Source organism: Beta vulgaris, chromosome 8, assembly GCF_026745355.1.
Source record: "Beta vulgaris subsp. vulgaris cultivar EL10 chromosome 8, EL10.2, whole genome shotgun sequence".
Classification (NCBI taxonomy): domain Eukaryota; kingdom Viridiplantae; phylum Streptophyta; class Magnoliopsida; order Caryophyllales; family Amaranthaceae; genus Beta; species Beta vulgaris.
In genome coordinates this window covers 44,500,856-44,519,825 of record NC_079209.1, presented here as the reverse complement: position 1 = coordinate 44,519,825, position 18,970 = coordinate 44,500,856, and the positions used below count along the sequence as shown (strand labels likewise).

The window sequence follows — 18,970 nt, the reverse complement described above, 5'->3', positions numbered from 1 at the left end:
ATTATTATTATCATTATCATTATCATTAATATTATTAATTATTATCATTATCAATGGTGATAAAAATATTACTCTATTTGTAATTATTAATAATACTCAATTCAGTTCAGTTAAGATCAAGTTCAGTTCAAACTCATTCATTTAAGTTTTTATTTCAGTTTAGACTTATTCAGTCCAAAAGAACAGAGCCTTAATCATTGTCAAAGGGCTAAGATGATCTCATAGAAGACCTCTTCATAGAAAAACTACCTATTTAACAAAATGAGTCCAATACTAATAATAATGAAGAATTTGTATTTTATTTGAAATGAAAAGTCATTAATTGTTATGAAGCCTACGACATTTATAAATAGAAGTTATAAACTCACAAATACGTATCCTATTTAAAGAAATATAATTCTAATCTAGCAAAAATACCCTCTTTCACATTGTTGTCTAATTCATCTTTCTACGAGAGGGTCTACTGACCTAATATAGTTTAGAGGTAGAGTTGGATTTAATTCAACTAATAGTAGTTGCAGAACTGACATTTGTTGCAACCATGCACAAATTCCTGTCAACAAAACAACCTTCAACTGATGGAAAATTATGTGTGATCGATCATGTTGTACAGGTCTAGTGCCGCTAGCTAGTCTCAACTGTCATCTGAACTTAATCTTCTTAGCTTGTATGCCACATCTCAATCCCAACCGTGCTTCGATCTTAATCAAACTTGTGTGATTGCACCCTGAACGAAATCAAATCACACCTAACAAAAGTCATATACTCGTAAGAAAAAGATAGTCTCAAATAATAATCAAGTAAATTTTCTTAACCATTAAAGTTGAGGGTTAAACAATAATTACAACCTGCTTGAATTCTCCAGCTTTATCGGAACACAAAAGTGAGTTTGTATTGAATTTGTATCTAATTGATGATAGTGATTCAACAACGTAAGCCATATCCAACCTTTCTCGTGGCACCTCAGTAGAGCAGGAAAGTGCTATCCTAAGCGTAGATTCCAAAGCCTCCAACATTGCACTCCTATCTGTCTCAAATTCTATGTCTTGGAGAAGAGCATGATCAAGAACTGCCGTCATTTGGTCGGGGAGAGCTTCTTTGACATAGCAATGTAGGGTGAACCCCCCTTTGAACATGTCATTTGTAGGCCTCTTTCCTGTCAACATTTCGAGTAAAAGGATCCCATAACTATAAACATCGCCTGCGGTAGACACCTCATTTCCTTCGCCATATTCTGCATTTTATCCAGCAAACAATATACATTATGATGTAAAAACATGAAATAAATATGCTTAGAGATGTTGGTACATATCATTAGTACATGATTAAACTTCTGTTCTTTTCACTTCTACTATATATATATTTTTTTTAAAAATTGGTAAGAAGAATTCCTCTGGGATTCCCTCGTACAGGACCCCCACCAAAAAGCCTATTACAAGCCAGACACCCCCAACCCCCCTCCCCCCTTAAACCCCGAGCAAATGCTTGGAGTAGGAATTGAACCCTAGACCTTGATAGGGAAGATGGGAAAGCTCACCACTTGAGCCAATCCCAATTCCTACTTCTACTATATATATGCTTACACAAAGTGAATAAAAAAACGAAGAGAGTACAATTCCGGGTATAGGTGTAAGAGCACACTCGGTTAATGATTAGTTATTACCTGGAGGAGTGTAACCAATAGTTCCTCTGACTCCTATAGAGCTCTCTGACTCCTATAGAGCTGGATTGATTTGCATGAAAGTTATTTCTTCCTTTTAGAAGCATCTTGGCTAGTCCATAGTCAGCAACATGAACAACCATTTCATCATCAAGGAGAACATTGCTCGGTTTTAGGTCACAGTGAACTATGCATGTATCACCTTGATGGTGAAGATAATCTAAAGAAAATGCAATATCAACTGCAATATCAAGCCTTTGGTGAAGATTCAACTTCTTTGAGGTTTTATATGTGTTTTCAACTTTACTTATTGCATTATCTGGATGCAACCAATAATCCAAACTCCCATTTACCATGTACTCATAAACCAATGCCTTGAATTCCCTTCCTTGATAATCTACACTTGAGCATGCTGTAATCACTTTGACAAGATTTCGGTGTCTGGTGTTTTGAAGGACCTGACATTCAGCCATGAAACTCTTTAGAGCACCATGATGCTCTAGATTAAATACCTTGACGGCAACAATTGATCCATCCTCAAGAATTCCTCTGTACACAACCCCAGATGAACCACTACCAATCAAATATTCCGAGGAGAACCCGTTTGTAGCTTTAACAAGTGCTTGATAAGACAAATTTGGAAAATTTTCCATATACGCAGAAGATTTGAATTCCTTGGTCTTCTTCCTATGCCACAAAATGTATAATGACACAAGTATACCTAGTACCAAACCAACTCCAGCAACGGCAGAAACAATTGTGATTATCAATTTCTTCTTACGCACTTGTTCGCGGCTAACGTTGCATGGAGGCAACATTAACTCGGGTATGCCCCCGCATAGCCTACTATTTCCACTCACAAAAAATCCAGTTGCATTGCTGAAGATTCCACCCATGGGTACTTCGCCTTCAAGGTTATTGTGTGAGAGATTTAACCATCGGAACTGTATGTCAGCTAGAAATTGTGGGATTGTACCAGATAAATTGTTGTATGACAAATCTAACTCAAGGAGACCGTGCAATGACCTAAATGCATCAGGAATATTGCCATGAAAATTGTTTTCCCCCAAGTATAGATACTCTAGCGCTATGCAACTACCGAGAGAGCTTGGTATCAGACCGGATAACAGATTACGCGAAAGTTCAAGGCCATTAAGATTATTTAGTTGCCCAACTTCTTGTGGGAGGAAGCCACTTAAGTGGTTTCCAGATAAATTGATTGCCATAGATAAGCCAGGGAGACTAAATAGTTGCAAGGGTATACTACCACTAAGATTGTTACTAGCCAGGTATAATGATGTTAGTGATGAACAATTCCCAAGACTTGAAGGTATTTCGCCTTCGAAATTATTTTCAAATAAGGAAAGAATAGATAACTTTGTAAGGTTTCCAAGAGAAGGTGGAATGATCCCGGATAATTGGTTCTCGCGCAAAAATAGTATCCGGAGGTCTGGCAGCTTCCCTATGCTATCGGGAAGAACCCCAGAAAGTTCGTTATGATTTGCCATGAGCATTTGCAATTTGGCTAAGTTTTCAATACACTTCGGAATTTCCCCACTTATGTGATTATGGTGTAAAAGCAAGTGGGTAAGCATTGTGAAATTGCAGAGGATTAGAGGAAAATCTCCTTTGAAATTATTTTGATCTATTTGAAACATTCTCAAATTGGTGGACGAGTTCACCAAGGAAGAAACAAAATTCAAATCTCCAAGTTGGCCATGTCCAAGAGAGTTATCAGAAAGGACGAAGATAGAAAGATTTACTAACTTTCGCAAGGAAGGAACTTGTCCTTGAAAATGATTATGATTCAATTGTAGGCTTATTAGATTCGAGGCATTCGATATTGAAACTGGAAGATGTCCACTAAATCTATTTCTGCTTGCAGAGAACCATTGAAGATGTGGGAGAGTATTGCCTAAATTTGATGGAAGATTTCCTTCAAAGTCATTTTGATTCAAAGACAATATAGTCAATAATGAGAGGTTAAATATTGAAGATGGGACTAGTCCATAAAACTTATTATCTTCTATAGACAAATAAGAGAGATTATTTAGTTTGCCTAGTCTATCTGGGATCATTCCCATGAAGTTATTTTGAGCTACAGATAGATAATAGAGTGATGATAAATTCCCAAATGATGCAGGAAGCTCGCCGGTCAAATTGTTTTGTCGTACAGAAAAATATTGCAAATGTGACAAGGAACCAAATATTGATGGGATTTCACCCACCAATTTGTTTTCAGAAAGGTTTATATATTCAAGCCTATAACAACTTGATATATTAGATGGAATTTCGCCCGTAAGAGAATTGTAGAATAGCGAAAAATTTGTCAAGCTTTGCAAACGACCAATTTCCTCCGGGATTATGCCACCAAAACTGTTGTTCTCTAAACGTAGTTCCTTGAGAAAGGTTAAATTGCCAATATGAGAAGAGAGTGTACCTGTGAGTTGAGAGGAGTGTAGGTCAAGTTTCGTCACCCCTTCGTAGGTACGATCACAAGCAACACCGTACCACGTACAAAAGTGGTGTGTGTCATTCCATGAGCTCATGACACCGAATGGATCATCAATGATTGTGGCCTTGATTTCGAGCAATGCTAATCTCTCTGTTTCATTGTTTTGAGCTGTCGAGAGCTGAAAACAATAGAAACTAGACGTAGCAAAGATGATGCAGTAAAGTAAAAATATTAAGATGGACATAGTTTTATTTAATTCTCAGGGAACACAGAATTTTGAAGGCCAAATCTTTTGAATAAAGGCGAGTTTATGTTTACGTTTATGTCAAGGACTCAAAGAGTAGGGAGATGCAAATTGCGAAGGATGGTAACTTTGGACTTCTCGACACACATACTTTTCCTTAGGCGTGGCCCATATTAATTTAAAAAATACGCGTACCAATCAATGTTGAAATTACAATTTACACGTAACTGTTTGCCTGACTAGAAAGCGGTCCATGGACCTTAAATTTTTTATATTCTTGGGTTTGAACCGGGGATAGTTAGATCAGGAAACTTGACTTGTATGGTCATATTTGCTTCTTTCGCTTTTTTTTCCGTCTTGGCATTCACAGTGCACTGTGCTCACTGGTCAAGCAAAGTAGTTTCTCGGAAGTTTCTACGTAGTTTCACAAGAAAAGTACAGTAATCTTCATTAAGGCTCCATTTGATTGGACGTAAAACATTTTCAGTGCAAAATGATTTTCATGGAAAACAATTTACAATGAAAAACACATTTCCAAAATTAGTTTTCCGTTGTTTGGTTCAATGTAAGGAAAATGATGAAATGAAAGGAAAATTAAAAGGAAAAGTAAGGAGGTTGTGAGAGGAGATTAAAAAAGATACAAGAAAAAAGAAGGAAAATAAAGGGAAAATAGTTTTTCATCATTATGAGAGAAATTTTATTTTAAAGGAAAATGGTTGTAAAACTGAAAATAGAGGACGCGCTACCAAACGGAGTCTAAGATGAAATATAACTCGCTTCAATAATAAAAAATGATGATATTTAATTATTATCTGCTTTTGATTCCTATTATCTTCGTATACACTACCGGCCCGTTTGGTAGTTGTTAATATATTGCGGTAATGAGAATGAATTTTAAGTGTAATTTAATTAAGGAAGCACCCTTAAAATCTCCATGGGGAGACATTTTTTCTCCATGGGCAAGCAATCTCACCCCTAAACTTGTGTTTTTGTCTCCAAGTGGAAGCAATTTTCATTACCACTCATTACCACCTACAAGGTGGTGTTGGATGGGAATGAAAATTCAAGAAGGAAATTTGACACTTTAGGATAAATTAGCATTACCATGAGAATGAACAATGATATTTTTCACAAATTTACACATAAATTCATTCCCATTACCATCATTTATGACCAACTACCAAACGGGCCGTACATAATTTGCCTTCAAAGTTTGATGCTTGAATTGAACAAATAACAAATTATTCTACTGTTTCAGTATCGAAAACGGGGTCGGACTTTAAGATCGTCCAACAATGATGAGGTTGTCCGTGAGGGATGATCTGCAAGGATAACAAACGTGAGCTACCCTCGGGGGTGTTTCGAGGAAACCCCCTCCGACACTCAAGTCAGGTAATGCCCGAGTGGAATTTAGAGAGAGAAAGCTTAGAGAGAGAGATAGGCTATTGTTAGTATGAGAGAATGTACCTGCAAGAATAGTATTGTTTGGCTATTTATAGACGTACTATTCACCAGACATGGTGCGTAATCCTTTGACACATGTACTGCTGTAATGGATCTGTCAGAGGGAAGATTTCCTTTGTTTTGTCTTCTTCTATGGCCGTGACGGCATTCCCGGCCTATGGGTAGAGGGTATGCGCTTTGTTTCTTGTGAATTCACGTCTTCATAGTTTGCTGTCGGCCCCCACATGTGTTCGTTAGCAAACTTGGGTAGTACCCATACAACTAGCCCCCCCAGCATCCTTGGCGGTTGTGACCGTCATGGATGTTGTGATGACGTGGGAGAATTTGGCATCTTCCTTTGATCAGGCTTTAGATGTTGCCACGTGTTGCCCTAGGGTGAATTGTTGATTTCAAAAAGCGTAATCATTGTTTTTTCTGGAATCCTGCTCGTTTTTTCCTTTGTTTTTATTAGGGTGTGCTGTGTAGGTGACACTTGTCACTAATCTGAGAGAGCAGTTGATACGTTTTCAATCTCAACCCTTTATTCTAGTATTTAATTTAAAAGCGAAATCCCTTTTTTCTTTTCACTTTTACTCAACTTCCTCTTCTTCCTTCAGACATTTTCTCTGGTTTTCCTTGCTTTACGAACTTCGGACTTACTGTTCAGTGGGCAAAGAACGCTTATATTACCCTAAAACCACTAAAGATTGTGACTTTTTCACTTTTCCTTCCTTTTTACCGAGGAAATTCTTGCATCTTCCAGAACTTCTCCTGGGTTTGCTTTTGGGAGTTTCTTCTGCGCTGTTGTGACATTTATTTCGGTGAATCCTTGCTTGGAGGTAGGGGTGAAAGTTCGGTGTGCGGTTTGGATTAAGGCCTAATCCAATCCGATCCGAATAAAATTTGGATTTCAATTTTTCAATCCGAATCCAAACCAATTAGTGTTTGAATCCGATCCAATCCAATCGGAAATTTCATACTCTAGATTGGATCCGATCCGAAAATCCGATTTTTTTAAAACTTTAATTTTTCGATGAAATAAATTAAGTACATCAGCAGCCTAGTAGATTTAGGAAATGAGGAATTAAGTGCAGTTAGTGCTTTAGGGGAAGGATTGAAGTTCTATGTGTATTGGACTATGGAGTAGGTCTTTTTATAATAAAAAATCAGTTAAGCACTTAAGCCCAATCCAGATACATAATACAAGACATATTACTATTCGGTTATATTGGATTTTTGGATCCAATTACCCTCAATCCAATCCGATCCAAAAATCCAATTTTTCAAAAATTCTCAATCCGAATCCAATCTGAACACAGTTCGAATCCGATCCGAATTACTAATTTGGATTGGATTGGATTGGATTTTGGATTTTATCCGAATAACTTTCACCCCTACTTGGAGGGCGCTTTTTGGGTACTTTTTGGGACTCTATCCTTCGCGCAAACTTTTTACTGAGGTACCCTTTCTGACAACTTTTTAGTTTTCTCTGTTGCTTTTTTTCTTCCTTGGGATCATGTCGGATCAGTCAGATAGTCAAAATTCTCTAGGTAATAACTTTATGACTGAGAGTGAACCCTCTTCCCCTTCCTTTAATGGTGGACCTAGTTCGTCGGATTCAAGCCCTCGAGATGGGAGGACTCGTCTTTTAGCTGACCTTCCTCTTACGACCGACAGGGATAAGGAACTTAGATCAAAGTTCTTGAATGACCGTTCTTCTCCTAAATGGGCGAGCTTAACTTCCCAATTCTTGACCGCGAGGATGAGTGGGGATAATCAAACACTTAAGGAACTAAGGCATCAAATTATTGCCCGTAGGATCCTCAGACACCCTCCTTCCGATGCTATTCCCGACCTGGATGTCCAGCCTATACGGGAGCAGGCTTGGATAGAAAGCTTGGCTGATGCTGGGGTCGTGACCGATACCAGTGTTTTTGATCGTCTTGCCCATGAGTCAGCTCCTTTTCGTCCTTCTCACCATCCTCTTATTGTCAATTTAGGTTCTTATAAAGTGACTCTATCACTAGCATGGAGACTGATGTCCCTCCCTCTTCTTCTGATCGGGATCATGCTTCCCGTTCCCGGCAAATTGACATAGGCGAGAGCTCCAGCATGCCTTCTTCCTCTCGTCCCGAGCTCATTCTGGCCCAGAATGACGTTCTTCATTCTGGGAGATGGCTGCCTCTAGATTGTAGTGACGACCCCAAGAAAACTGTCATCTGCAAAGTCTGGCGGGCCGCAGCTTTGGAATTGAATTATTGTGAGGTGGCGAAGAATTTATACGGATTTCCACCCGAGTATAGTCTGGTAATCCCGGCCGATCGAGGGGGCGAAGATTTTTCAAGCCTTCAACGTCTGCCTTGCTCAGCTTACGCCCTTGGCCGTGAGGAACATTGTTGCTTACGTTTGGGTTTGCCGCTATCTAGGCTTTCCCGAGACTCTGAACCTTTTTCGGCGCTTGCACTGGCTAAGATGGAATGGTTCTGCTGAGAAGGGTTTGTGGTCCCTGATGACGCTCAAGGATAAGATGACCGTCCACCCGAAGATGAGTGGTTTAAAGGGTTGGCAGGGAGCTTTCTACTGGCTCAAGGTCCCAGACGACTTTCCCCTTCACCGGCTGTAACAACCCTGAATTTCTAATACTTCTAAAATCAACTTAATAAAAATAAACTCGGAAATCCAAAGGTGCTACGCCGCGATAATTATTAATAATAACCGCAAGGCTAATGGTTCTAACTAAAACAATAACCAAAAGTTTTAACTAATTATTAAAGACCAACTAAATAGAATGTAAAATAATTATTACAAACCAGAACATAAATCTTATAGTCAAATAAATAAAAAACAGCGGAAGTCTTTTAAAGTCCTACTAAATCAAAAGGGATCCAACGCACTCTTTAACCCAACTGGAGCTAACTATCTTCAAGTCCCTGCACATTAAACACTGTAATATCAGCCAAAGGCTGAGCAAGATTTAATACTGTAATAAAACAAAGCTATTCAATGTGCAGGTAAGATATTTAGGAATATCTTACAAATTCATTTAAAAGGTGTACAAATTATATATATAAAATTAACTTTCTAATAACCATCTTTCTTTCTTTTTGAACTATTCTGTAAAACTTTCAAATATAATCTTTCATAATTTGTGAGTAGGAAGTATAGAAAAAGCCAATGAGCTAGCTAGGCTCACTAGACAAGGTAAACAGCAAAGTCCCTAGTATGCATACCCCTAACTTGATAACGAACCAAGAAGGAAGACTAATGGCAAGTGTATTCATCAACATACACCCAACTACTAAAATATTGTTGAGACACTGTTAACTCAACATACTTCCAAACTCGGGAGAATACCGCTTACCGGCAACCCCACAATAAAACTCTATAAACCCTCGTAAGGTAGGACTTCTTTTCAAAATCTCAACGGTAACATTGAGGAATTCCTCCTTTAATATAAATCTTATGATTAATCTCATAAACTCTTTCAATATAAATATAAGAATCATTTAAATCTCAACGTATAAACTTCATAAAACAATCTCATTGTAAAAATAAATTTCCAAACATTATAAAACAGTTCCTCAACTCATCTGTACAAGTGCAGTAAGAAATCTTACCTTAGTAGCAAACACAGTCAATGTACCTCAATCTCAAGTCAAAAAGGTTCCTCTACGAACCCGCAATCTAAAATATAATAACATAGTATAAGTCACTTGACTATACTTTACTTGACTATATTTCACATGATTCAATTATTAATGGCATAGCTTAGTTAAAATGTACCGATACCTTGACGTCGTTATTATTAATGGCTACAACAACAACTAACTAGAAACTCTGACCTCAATAAAATTAGAATACTAGGAAGATAACCTGACAACCACTAACCACCACAACACATATACAAATACAACACCATTATTACTACCACATAACAACACTTATCCATGGAGTACTAGTGTAGCCATTTTGCCTAAAATATTATCAATGTAGTAATTGTAGTCATGTTAGTGAAACTTCTACCAACAGTCATTGTACATTGTGAGCCAAAGAGAACCTTCATGATCATGCGTTAGAATTCAGTTTCACAAAAACAAAGCTTAACATTGTGAAGTCCCAATTGATGAATTCTTCTCTACATGATGAACCTAAAAGTCCAAAGGCCTATATCAAGTCAGTAGATTACCATGGATTGTGTAGTTACGTGATGCATCTTTAAGTATTTAGAAACCTTCTGCAATGTTTTTTTTTCAGAAGAAAAAATACACAACTAACTATTCCTAGCCCACCTTCAGGAGTAACACATGGTTGCTAAAGGGTTAATAAAGCAATATAAATCCTGATTTCTACAGGCCAAGGTCCCAACTTGTCAACTCATGTTTAGAAGAATAATATGCATTAGTTAACTTGCCTAATCAACTAAGAACGTAACTATCCATTACAACCAAAATTCTAAGCCAAATAAACAAAATCTTTTATTTATCAAACAACCATAACATATGACTAAATCTTCAGATTAAGTTTTGAAAATAATAAACTTTGAAATCTCAACCCGAAAACATGTTCATTACTCGAATTAAACATTAAACATAAACCAATTATACAAATTTCATACAGCAGAATTTTCCCCCAATTTAATTTATTCAGGAGCCCTAATTTACAAAAACTCCAAATTCATAAAATCAATCAAATACGAAATTATAACTTGAAAATTATAACTTACTTGATTAAAGGGAAATAATGAGAGTAATATTACCCAGAAAAGATCCGAAAAACTATTCTTTTGATCCAATCTTGACCCGAAAATCGCAAGCTGAAGCACAATATTAACCTCTTCGAAAAACCCACAAAAGAATCGAGAACTATTAAAGGGACGAACAAGAATTGAAGTGTGATAATGATTGATAGTGAAAGTAGTAGCTTTGATGAAGTATTGAGTTTGTTCTTTTTTTTTTTTTTGGGGGTAACAAGAGGTTGAAGGAGAAAGAAGAGGAAAGTAGTACAGAAGGAAAACAAAAGAACCGTGGCTTTCTAACTTATAAGTTTTACTTTCTCTCTTCTTTTTCTTTTTGACTTGATTAACCTAGGAAATTTAGGAATCAGTTTTTTTTTTAACCACTTCAAAGGTAAAGTCAAAGTTAGTAAAAAAAAATATTTTAATAACAGAAATCTGAAATTATTTTCAGCAAATAAATTAATACAGATAATTACTAAACGGGTATAAAATACGGGGTGTTACACCGGCACTTTATCAAGCCTTATCCCAGGATGGAGGACATGCCTCCGTATGACCTGTCTGAGGCCGAGGAAAGAGCCTTTGACTACTTTGAGTCGGAGGACGTGGCCGCTGAGGGTGATGAGGCCGAGATGAGAATTCCCTACACTTGGCTTCCTCATACCAAGTATATTCTTGGCAACGAGCCTCTGTCTGTTGTTTTCCTATGCCGGACTCACCCAAAAGGTGTGTAATATGATTTTTGGTCCGACAAGGTCCTTTGGAATTGTGCGTTTTTCTTCGTTCTCTTGTTATCTACTGACGTAATGTTTATTTCGTGTGACTTGTTTTTCAGGTGATGTTAGCTTGGATTTAGAGGAGCTGGGACTAGACGATCAATTACGCCCAATGTCTAAAGCTCCTGAAGAACCTGTTTTTTACTATGACACCGTCCACGGACTTACTGGGGGTCCGCGAGGTGCTGACCAGAATGTCGGTCGCGGTGGTCGCACGGCTGGGAGAACTGTTCGCCGTGCCGGGCGAACTCAAGGGCGTGCTCCCGGTCGGGGGGAGCAGACTCCCTCTCGCTCTGCTATCCAAGTCCCTATTAACAGGGGTGGTGGCAGCACCAACTGCAGGCATCCAAGGGAACCTGAAGTTGTGGTTCCTCAAAAACGTAAGTCTGTGGATGTTGACTCCATGGATGTGGTTGTCAATGAGGCTTAGGGGCTCTCTGCCTCTCCAGTCCGAGACCCAGCGCTGGAGGTTCCCCGGTCGCCACCATCCTATGCTCGCAGCATGGGAGCAGCTTTGGGGTCTAGCTCTTCCACACGCCAGAGGGTCTATGAGATGCTCAGCGTGCCGAGTTTTCTCTCGGACCTGTGTCCGGGAATCTACTGCCGGGCCTAGGAATGGATAGAGACGAAAATCGTCCCCCTCTGTGCCTCCGTTAAGGCTGCCCTTTCTCATCCTCCTTCTACTGCCGGCCAGCCCTTTAGGCCAGCTTTGGATGTGAGGGAGGACGAGTCTATCTTCGCAGACATTCCTGTGAACGGCGGCACTCTAGGATACCGTCTTCTGAAAGGACTCCAACTGCCATTTGATCGCCCTGCGGACAAGTTGGTGGCGCTTGCTGCTCAATTGGCTCACGACCTTATTGTGGTAAGCAGTCTGCTTTGCGTTTGCGTGTTTTTTTTAACTCGCTCTTTTGCCATATTTTGTAGGTTGGGAACTCCGCTATGGAACTGATAGCTCAATATCTTGAGTATCAGCGTGCAGCGGAGGGCGCCATGGAGGCCATTAAGGGCTTGGAGGCTGCCCGGGACGGTGCTCTATCCCAGGTCACTCAACTGAAGGCTGACCTGCAGGCCGAGAAGACAGCCAAGGCAGAAGTTGATAAAGAAGTGGCGGAGCTGCGTCCAAAGGTTAAGGAGCTTGAGGATGTCAAGACCAAGAACCAGGGCTTAGAGCTTGCCCTTCAGGCTGTTAAGGATGAAAAGGTTGTCGCTGTGGAAGGTGCCAAGGCTGAGGCCGGTCAAACTACTGTGGCCGGTTTCAAGAAGTCTGAAGAATTTATCGGGCTTCTAGGTGAACGGTATGACGGCGGGTGGGTGGCCGCCAAAAGATATGTCTACCATTCCCATCCTTACTTTGATTGGGAGCGGATGGAGACCGCTTTTGGCGAGGGTGTTCATCTGCAACCCTTAGTGGATGAGCCCTATATCTGCCCCGAGGACCTCATTGCCAATGTCCTGCCTATTGCTGAAGATGGAGCGCCTCCCTCCTGAAGACTTTGGCGGTCATCTTCAACATCTTCCATAGCGTCCAATAGTTTGTTATACCTTTTAGTTCTTCCCAAATGAATGAAAATGACTTGTTTCATGCTAGTTTAAGTCATAAACAACTCTAACATATCATATATACTTAGTTTGATGTATTTATAGGTAGATTTGATTGCAAATACAACATATAGACTAGTTGGAACCAAAATTAGCCATTTTAGCCCATTTCGGGCCTTTTTTCTTCCCAAATGAATGAAAATGACTTGTTTCATGCTAGTTTAAGTTATAAACAACTCTAACATATCATATATACTTAGTTTGATGTATTTATAGGTAGATTTGATTGCAAATACAATATATAGACTAGTTGGAACCAAAATTAGCCATTTTAGGCCATTTCGGGCCTTTTTCTTCCCCAATGAATGTAAATGACTTGTTTCATGCTAGTTTAAATTATAAACAACTCTAACATATCATATATACTTAGTTTGATGTATTTATAGGTCGATTTGATTGCAAATAAATCATATAGACTAGTTGGAACCAAAATTAGCCATTTTAGGCCATTTCGGGCCTTTTTCTTCCCAAATGAATGAAAATGACTTGTTTCATGCTAGTTTAAGTCATAAACAACTCTAACATATCATATATACTTAGTTTGATGTATTTGTAGGTAGATTTGATTGCAAATACAACATATAGACTAGTTGGAACCAAAATTAGCCATTTTAGGCCATTTCGGGCCTTTTTCTTCCCAAATGAATGAAAATGACTTGTTTCATGCTGGTTTAAGTCATAAACAACTCTAACATATCATATATACTTAGTTTGATGTATTTATAGGTAGATTTGATTGAAAATACAACATATAGACTAGTTGGAACCAAAATTAGTCATTTTAGCCTATTTTGAAAAACAGAACATGTTTCACCTTCCCGACGAGGTTCGATACAAGAAGCTCTACTTGTCTGCTCTGAACGTTAGATGGAGGGATTTTAAGAGCAAATTGGTATCTGGCTGGATAACAATGACGAGAGTTAGATCAAAGAAAGAGAAGTTAGGTGATAGTCCGCCTGACGTATACAAGCACATCAAGAAGGAGGATTGGGCCACTTTCAAAGAAAAGATGATGTCAGATCATGCTATAGTAAGTTTGTATTCTTATTATTAACTTGGTTTTATTGATTTAAATAATATTATACTAACTTAATGTGTTTTTTTATTTTGCAGAAAAAGCGAGAAAAGGCGCTTGAGAGCGCAAAGAAGAACACACATCATCACCACTTAGGTCAGAGGAGTTATGGAGATGCTAGAGAGTTGTGGAGGCAGGAGAAATTCGGTCCACCTAGTTTTGATTCTGGATCGTCTTCTAGTACACCATCCTCCTCGGTGTCCTCTAGTTTTAACCGGGGTGATGATTGGTGGTGCGCGATGCATAAGAAAGATCCTGTTACTAAACAGAGATTCATTCCAGATGAGGAAACAAAGAAAGCAGCTGACAAATACGTATGTATATATCATTATAATTAACTTTTAGTTTGACATGAATATTTTTTCATTTATTAACTACATTATTACTGTTAACTTGCTTTTTGGCAGTTGGAGTACAAGGAGAAGCAAGCCAAGGGTGAGTTCATTCCGGTTCGTAACAGAGACGCCCTTTTTATGGCTCTTGGAGAGAAGCCAGATCATCCGGGTCGCTGTTACGGTTTTGGGGGTGTTAATGTTGGCTATACCAAGGCTTTTGGACACGTACCTCGTACGCACTATAGGAGATCGATGAAGGAACAAGAGGAGGCACTCATACAGAAAATGAGTGAAAGGTGGAGGGAGGACATTGCCACATATATCCAGAATGTGATGATTTCACCTTCACATCCATCTACCGGGCCATATTCTTCACCATCTAGTGGGCCATCTCCTTCTCATGTACATCCACCTACTCAGTCACCTGGGCTGTATCATTTTTTCCCTTCACCATTTGCTATGCCATCTCCTCCTACACAGCCGACTCAGCCTCCTATTCCGATATCTGCTTCACCATTTCCTGGGCCATATTCTGGGCCATCTCCTGGGCCATACCCTGGGCCATACCCTGGGCCACCTCTTGGGCCATCTCCTGGGCCACCTCTTGGGCCATTTCCTGGGCCATATCTTGGGCCATATCCTGGGCCATCTCCTGGGCCATCTCCTGGGCCACCTCTTGGGCCTCCTCCTGGGCCATCTCCTGGGCCATCTCCTGGGCCACCTCCTGGGCCACCTCCTCGGCCATCTCCTGGGCCATCTCTTGGGCCATCTCCTGAGGTAGCTGCTTCACAGCCCACTCATCTACGTACTGCATTATCTGGATCAGACACTCATTCTCCTCAGCTGAAGGTACATATAATTATTATATATACATGTGCTTTATACAAAATATTATCTTATATACATGGCGCCCTATACAAATAATTATCATATTTACATGTGTGTTTTATTCAAATAATATCAATATTACGTGTTGCTGTTAGGACGAGGTTCCATGTCGATTGTATTTGGTAGATCCAACTAGTGGAGAGACTTGTCTAGTGGCAGATGCATATTCTTATGCTTTTGATGAGACCACTATAGTTCATGGGTCTAAAATGATGAATGATCACCTAAAAGTGAAAATTCATCGAATTATAGAGAAATATGGTCATTTGCCACTACCTGTTCCCGTCCCTGCATATGAGATCGACACTACAACTACTGCTTTGGTTACTTGGGTGCAATGGCCAAAACATTTAGCACAAATGTTAAGTGATGAGGTAATTGTTCATATAGGCCTCTATTTTTGTAAATATAATAGCTTTCATTTAAAAATTTCATAATCTTATGCCCGTTTTGAAAAATAATTATTAGGTTACACCGACACCTAAAAAACAAAAAGGGATTTCGGGGGAGGCTGTTAGATCTTCTAGCCAGTTGCATTCATCAGCCGGTTCGGCTTCTCAGTTTAGTCCAGTTATCGACGATCGATCGTTCTTGGACTCCCTTACTGAGGACTGCAGGGAGTTAGCAGATACGCTTCCCTTGCCGTCGCAGACGATGATGCTGTTGGTGTTACCTTGCCGAGATCCTTGTTCCATTATTTGAGATGATGGCACCGCTTTTCTGACCAAGGAGGATATGGTCAGTTTTTGAGAGGAGAAATGATTAATATTTCTATTATCCAAGTCTACATGAGGTAACAATAATCAAAGTTATGTTTTTTTTAACATTTAATTATATGGTAGTTGTATTTTTCACATATAGTTTACTTTTGCCAATTTTTAGGGCTACGCAGTCGGACTTGGCTGGATTTGGGGATTCTATTGGACGTGTTTGTTGGATGTGTCCACAAAGCACCGTTATGGAGTCGCATTCATCATCGGAGGAGGTAACAAAGTACATTCTGCATGCTATGGTTGGATGCGTCGATGTAAATGCTAGTATCATGTTCGCGCCAATCTTTCAAAGTAATATTCTTTCTTAATATCTACAAATATTTATTGTTGCATGATATGTGATTTTTCAAGTAATTATTGTTGTTTAATCTTTCAATAGCCAACATTGGATGCTACTTGTCATATGTCCCTTGCCTGGGATAGTTTATATCTTCGATTCTGCCAGCTATCACAAACATTGGAAGTTAAAGCTTAAATTGCCTATGATAGCGTAAGTTGATATATGTTTGATATACTTTATATGAATTGAGATGGTAACATTCCACAATTAAGGACTAAATCAAACAATGTTGTGTTATCTAGTGCTTTTAGGAGGTTTCGGATGAGCGGCCACAAGTTCGTCGAGAGAAGCTTTTGTGGAAATATGTTGAGGTATGTATTGATCGAATTTCTTGATTCAATTTAAAGCTTACTTTATTCTCATTATGCAGTAATTTTTCTCATTTTCTTATAACTTTTGATAAAGTGCCCGCAACAACAAGGAGGCACGGAGTGCGGTTATTTTGTGATGCGGTACATTTTTGACGTACTCGCTTCATATTTTGGTTTGTTCGATATGGACAAAGTAAGTTTATATAATTATTCATTTCATATTTAATATATTTTAACTATTTGATGCTAACTTTGGTAAATTATTTTCAGGTTGCTCAAACCTTTACCAAAGATCCTTATACGAAGGATCAAATCAATGAGGTGAAGAATAAGTGGGCAAGATACTTTGTTGATGAGTGCATTGCATAGGTTAGTTAGTTTATGTTAATATTCTTTTTTTGTTCTAGATAACTTTAGACGAACATATACATTATTGCAACTTGTACAACCAACTTTGTAGTGATGGATTATCATGATATATAAATATTTTTGTTGGATTATTATGGAATTGTATTTATGTTGGTTGGGTTGAATATGATGTTGGTTTGTTGGCTTGAATATTGGATGATGTATGTTGGAGATCATGGTGGTTGTTTGATGGATTTTTGATTTGCTTGGATGGTGGATTCGGAGATGTTATTGGTTGTTGTACAGGTTAATTAAGTCCCTATTATGGGTTTATCCAATTTACAAACGGAGCTCTGCCGAAATTTATGCAGAAAATTTATTAGCATATTGCTGCATAGCTTCATCAAGGTTGCATATATAGCTTCCTCTTCACTAATATAAAACAATAAAAAAAAAAATTTTAAAAAAAAAGGTAATATTGCTGCGGTTTCTGGCCCAGAACCGCAACAATATTACTTTTTTTTATTATAAAAAAGTAATATTGCTGCGGTTCTGGGCCAGAAACCGCAACAATATTACTTTTTTATAATAAAAAAAAGTAATATTGCTGCTGTTTCTGGCCCAGAACCGCAGCAATATAACCTTTTTGGGCCACCTTATTATGTCACCACAATTCCTTATATTGATGCGGTTTGGTAATTAAAACCGCAGCAATATTATTAATACCTATTGCTGCGCCCTCAATTGCTACGCGCCCTATTCCGCAGCAATAGGGCACTTTTTAACCGCAGTAAGTAGCCTTTTTTCTACGAGTGTCATATTGGCCTCTCGGGCCTCATATTCCCCTCTAACTTGGCCGCTAACAACCTGTGAATCTGTTTTTAAGAGGATGCTCTTAGCTCCTGCTGCGATGCACATTCTTAGTTCGCAATAGCTGCCTCGTATTCTGACTCATTGTTTGAGGCTGGGAACGTAAACTTAATCGCGTATTCACAGACATTTCCTTCTGGACTGGTTATCACAATTCCGGCCCCTGCTCCACTCGCGGCCGAAGACCCATCAACCTCTAACAGCCATGAGTCTTTTTCTTTTATCTCATCCTCTTCATATGCTTCTGTTATGAAATCTGCCAAGGCCTGAGGTTTTATGGCTGTTCGCGGCTTGTATTGGATATCATACTCCGACAACTCAACGCTCCATTTCAACAAACGCCCGGAATTATCCATCCTTTGCAACGTCTTTTGCAGCGGTTGATTCGTTAACACTTGTATTGGATGACAGTCAAAGTAGGGCCTCAACTTTCTGGCTGCTATGACGAATGCCAGCGCCATCTTTTCAATCAGCTGGTAGCGGCTCTCAGGGTTGTTAAGGATGTGACTAACAAAGTATATCAGATGTTGCTGCTTCTCTTTTTCCACTAGCAATACCGCCGCTACAGTTTTAGGAGAGGCTGAGATATATAACTGCAATGTATCCCCAGCCTCGGGCCTTGCTATCGTTGGCAGTTTTACTAGGTGCTCTTTGACGGCTGAGAAAGCTTTACGCTGCTCTTCTCCCCATTCAAACTTCTTGTTCCCTCTTAGTAACGCGAAAAATGGGAGAGCCTGATTGGCTGATTTTGAGATGAACCTTGTCAAGGCAGCCATCCTTCCCGTCAATCTCTGGATGTCCTTGACACCTTTTGGCTCCGAGAGGTTCATAATTGCCTGAACCTTGTCTGGGTTTGCATCAATACCTCTTTTACTGACCATAAACCCTAAGAACTTTCCTGCTCTCACGCCAAAGACACACTTCTTTGGGTTTAACTTCATGTTATATTTTCTCAAGGTGGTGAATGCTTTTTCGAGGTCCGCCAGGTGCTCGCGGTCAGTTTTACTTTTCACAATAGAATCATCCACGTATACTTCTATGTTGCGCCCTTTCTGGTCCGCAAAGACCTTGTCGACCAACTTCTGATAGGTCGCGCCAGCGTTTCTCAAACCAAA

At 39.2% G+C, this 18,970-nt stretch overlaps 2 protein-coding genes and 1 long non-coding RNA gene across 4 annotated transcripts; 1 reads left to right on the top strand and 2 right to left on the bottom strand.

Moving 5' to 3' along the window:
- Positions 1 to 348: 348 nt before the first annotated feature.
- On the bottom strand, positions 349 to 4,564 carry LOC104884714 (probable LRR receptor-like serine/threonine-protein kinase At3g47570). 2 transcript variants are annotated; one of them, XM_010669400.4, is made up of 3 exons: positions 1,664 to 4,564; positions 849 to 1,234; positions 349 to 748 (listed from the first exon to the last, which is right to left on the bottom strand). In XM_010669400.4, the coding sequence occupies exons 1-2, from the start codon at positions 4,357 to 4,359 to the stop codon at positions 1,216 to 1,218; spliced, it is 2,715 nt and encodes a 904-aa protein (XP_010667702.2). In that variant the 5' UTR covers positions 4,360 to 4,564; the 3' UTR covers positions 349 to 748; positions 849 to 1,215. The 2 variants fall into 2 exon arrangements, with proteins under 2 accessions (XP_010667702.2, XP_019103202.2); XM_019247657.3 differs by having other exon boundaries at positions 349 to 727.
- A 3,912-nt stretch (positions 4,565 to 8,476) lies between these two features.
- LOC125492417 (uncharacterized) lies at positions 8,477 to 10,738 on the bottom strand. Its single transcript, XR_007269023.2, has 3 exons — positions 10,526 to 10,738; positions 9,420 to 9,486; positions 8,477 to 8,732 (listed from the first exon to the last, which is right to left on the bottom strand). It is a non-coding gene; the product is annotated as an uncharacterized LOC125492417 (long non-coding RNA).
- A 2,840-nt stretch (positions 10,739 to 13,578) lies between these two features.
- Positions 13,579 to 14,816, top strand: LOC130589778 (uncharacterized). Its single transcript, XM_057391339.1, has 3 exons — positions 13,579 to 13,945; positions 14,029 to 14,308; positions 14,398 to 14,816. Exons 1-3 carry the CDS (start codon positions 13,721 to 13,723, stop codon positions 14,427 to 14,429), a joined length of 537 nt encoding a protein of 178 aa, XP_057247322.1. The 5' UTR covers positions 13,579 to 13,720; the 3' UTR covers positions 14,430 to 14,816.
- The last annotated feature ends 4,154 nt before the right edge of the window (positions 14,817 to 18,970 follow it).

Bases quoted from the DNA above. Each gene is read 5' to 3' on its own strand.
- LOC104884714 (XM_010669400.4), bottom strand. From the start codon at position 4,359: ATGTCCATCTTAATATTTTTACTTTACTGCATCATCTTTGCTACGTCT.
- LOC130589778 (XM_057391339.1), top strand. From the start codon at position 13,721: ATGTTTCACCTTCCCGACGAGGTTCGATACAAGAAGCTCTACTTGTCT. The intron at 13,946-14,028 runs GTAAGTTTGTAT...TTTATTTTGCAG, and splicing joins TGATGTCAGATCATGCTATA to AAAAAGCGAGAAAAGGCGCT. The intron at 14,309-14,397 runs GTATATATCATT...GCTTTTTGGCAG, and splicing joins AGCAGCTGACAAATACGTAT to TTGGAGTACAAGGAGAAGCA.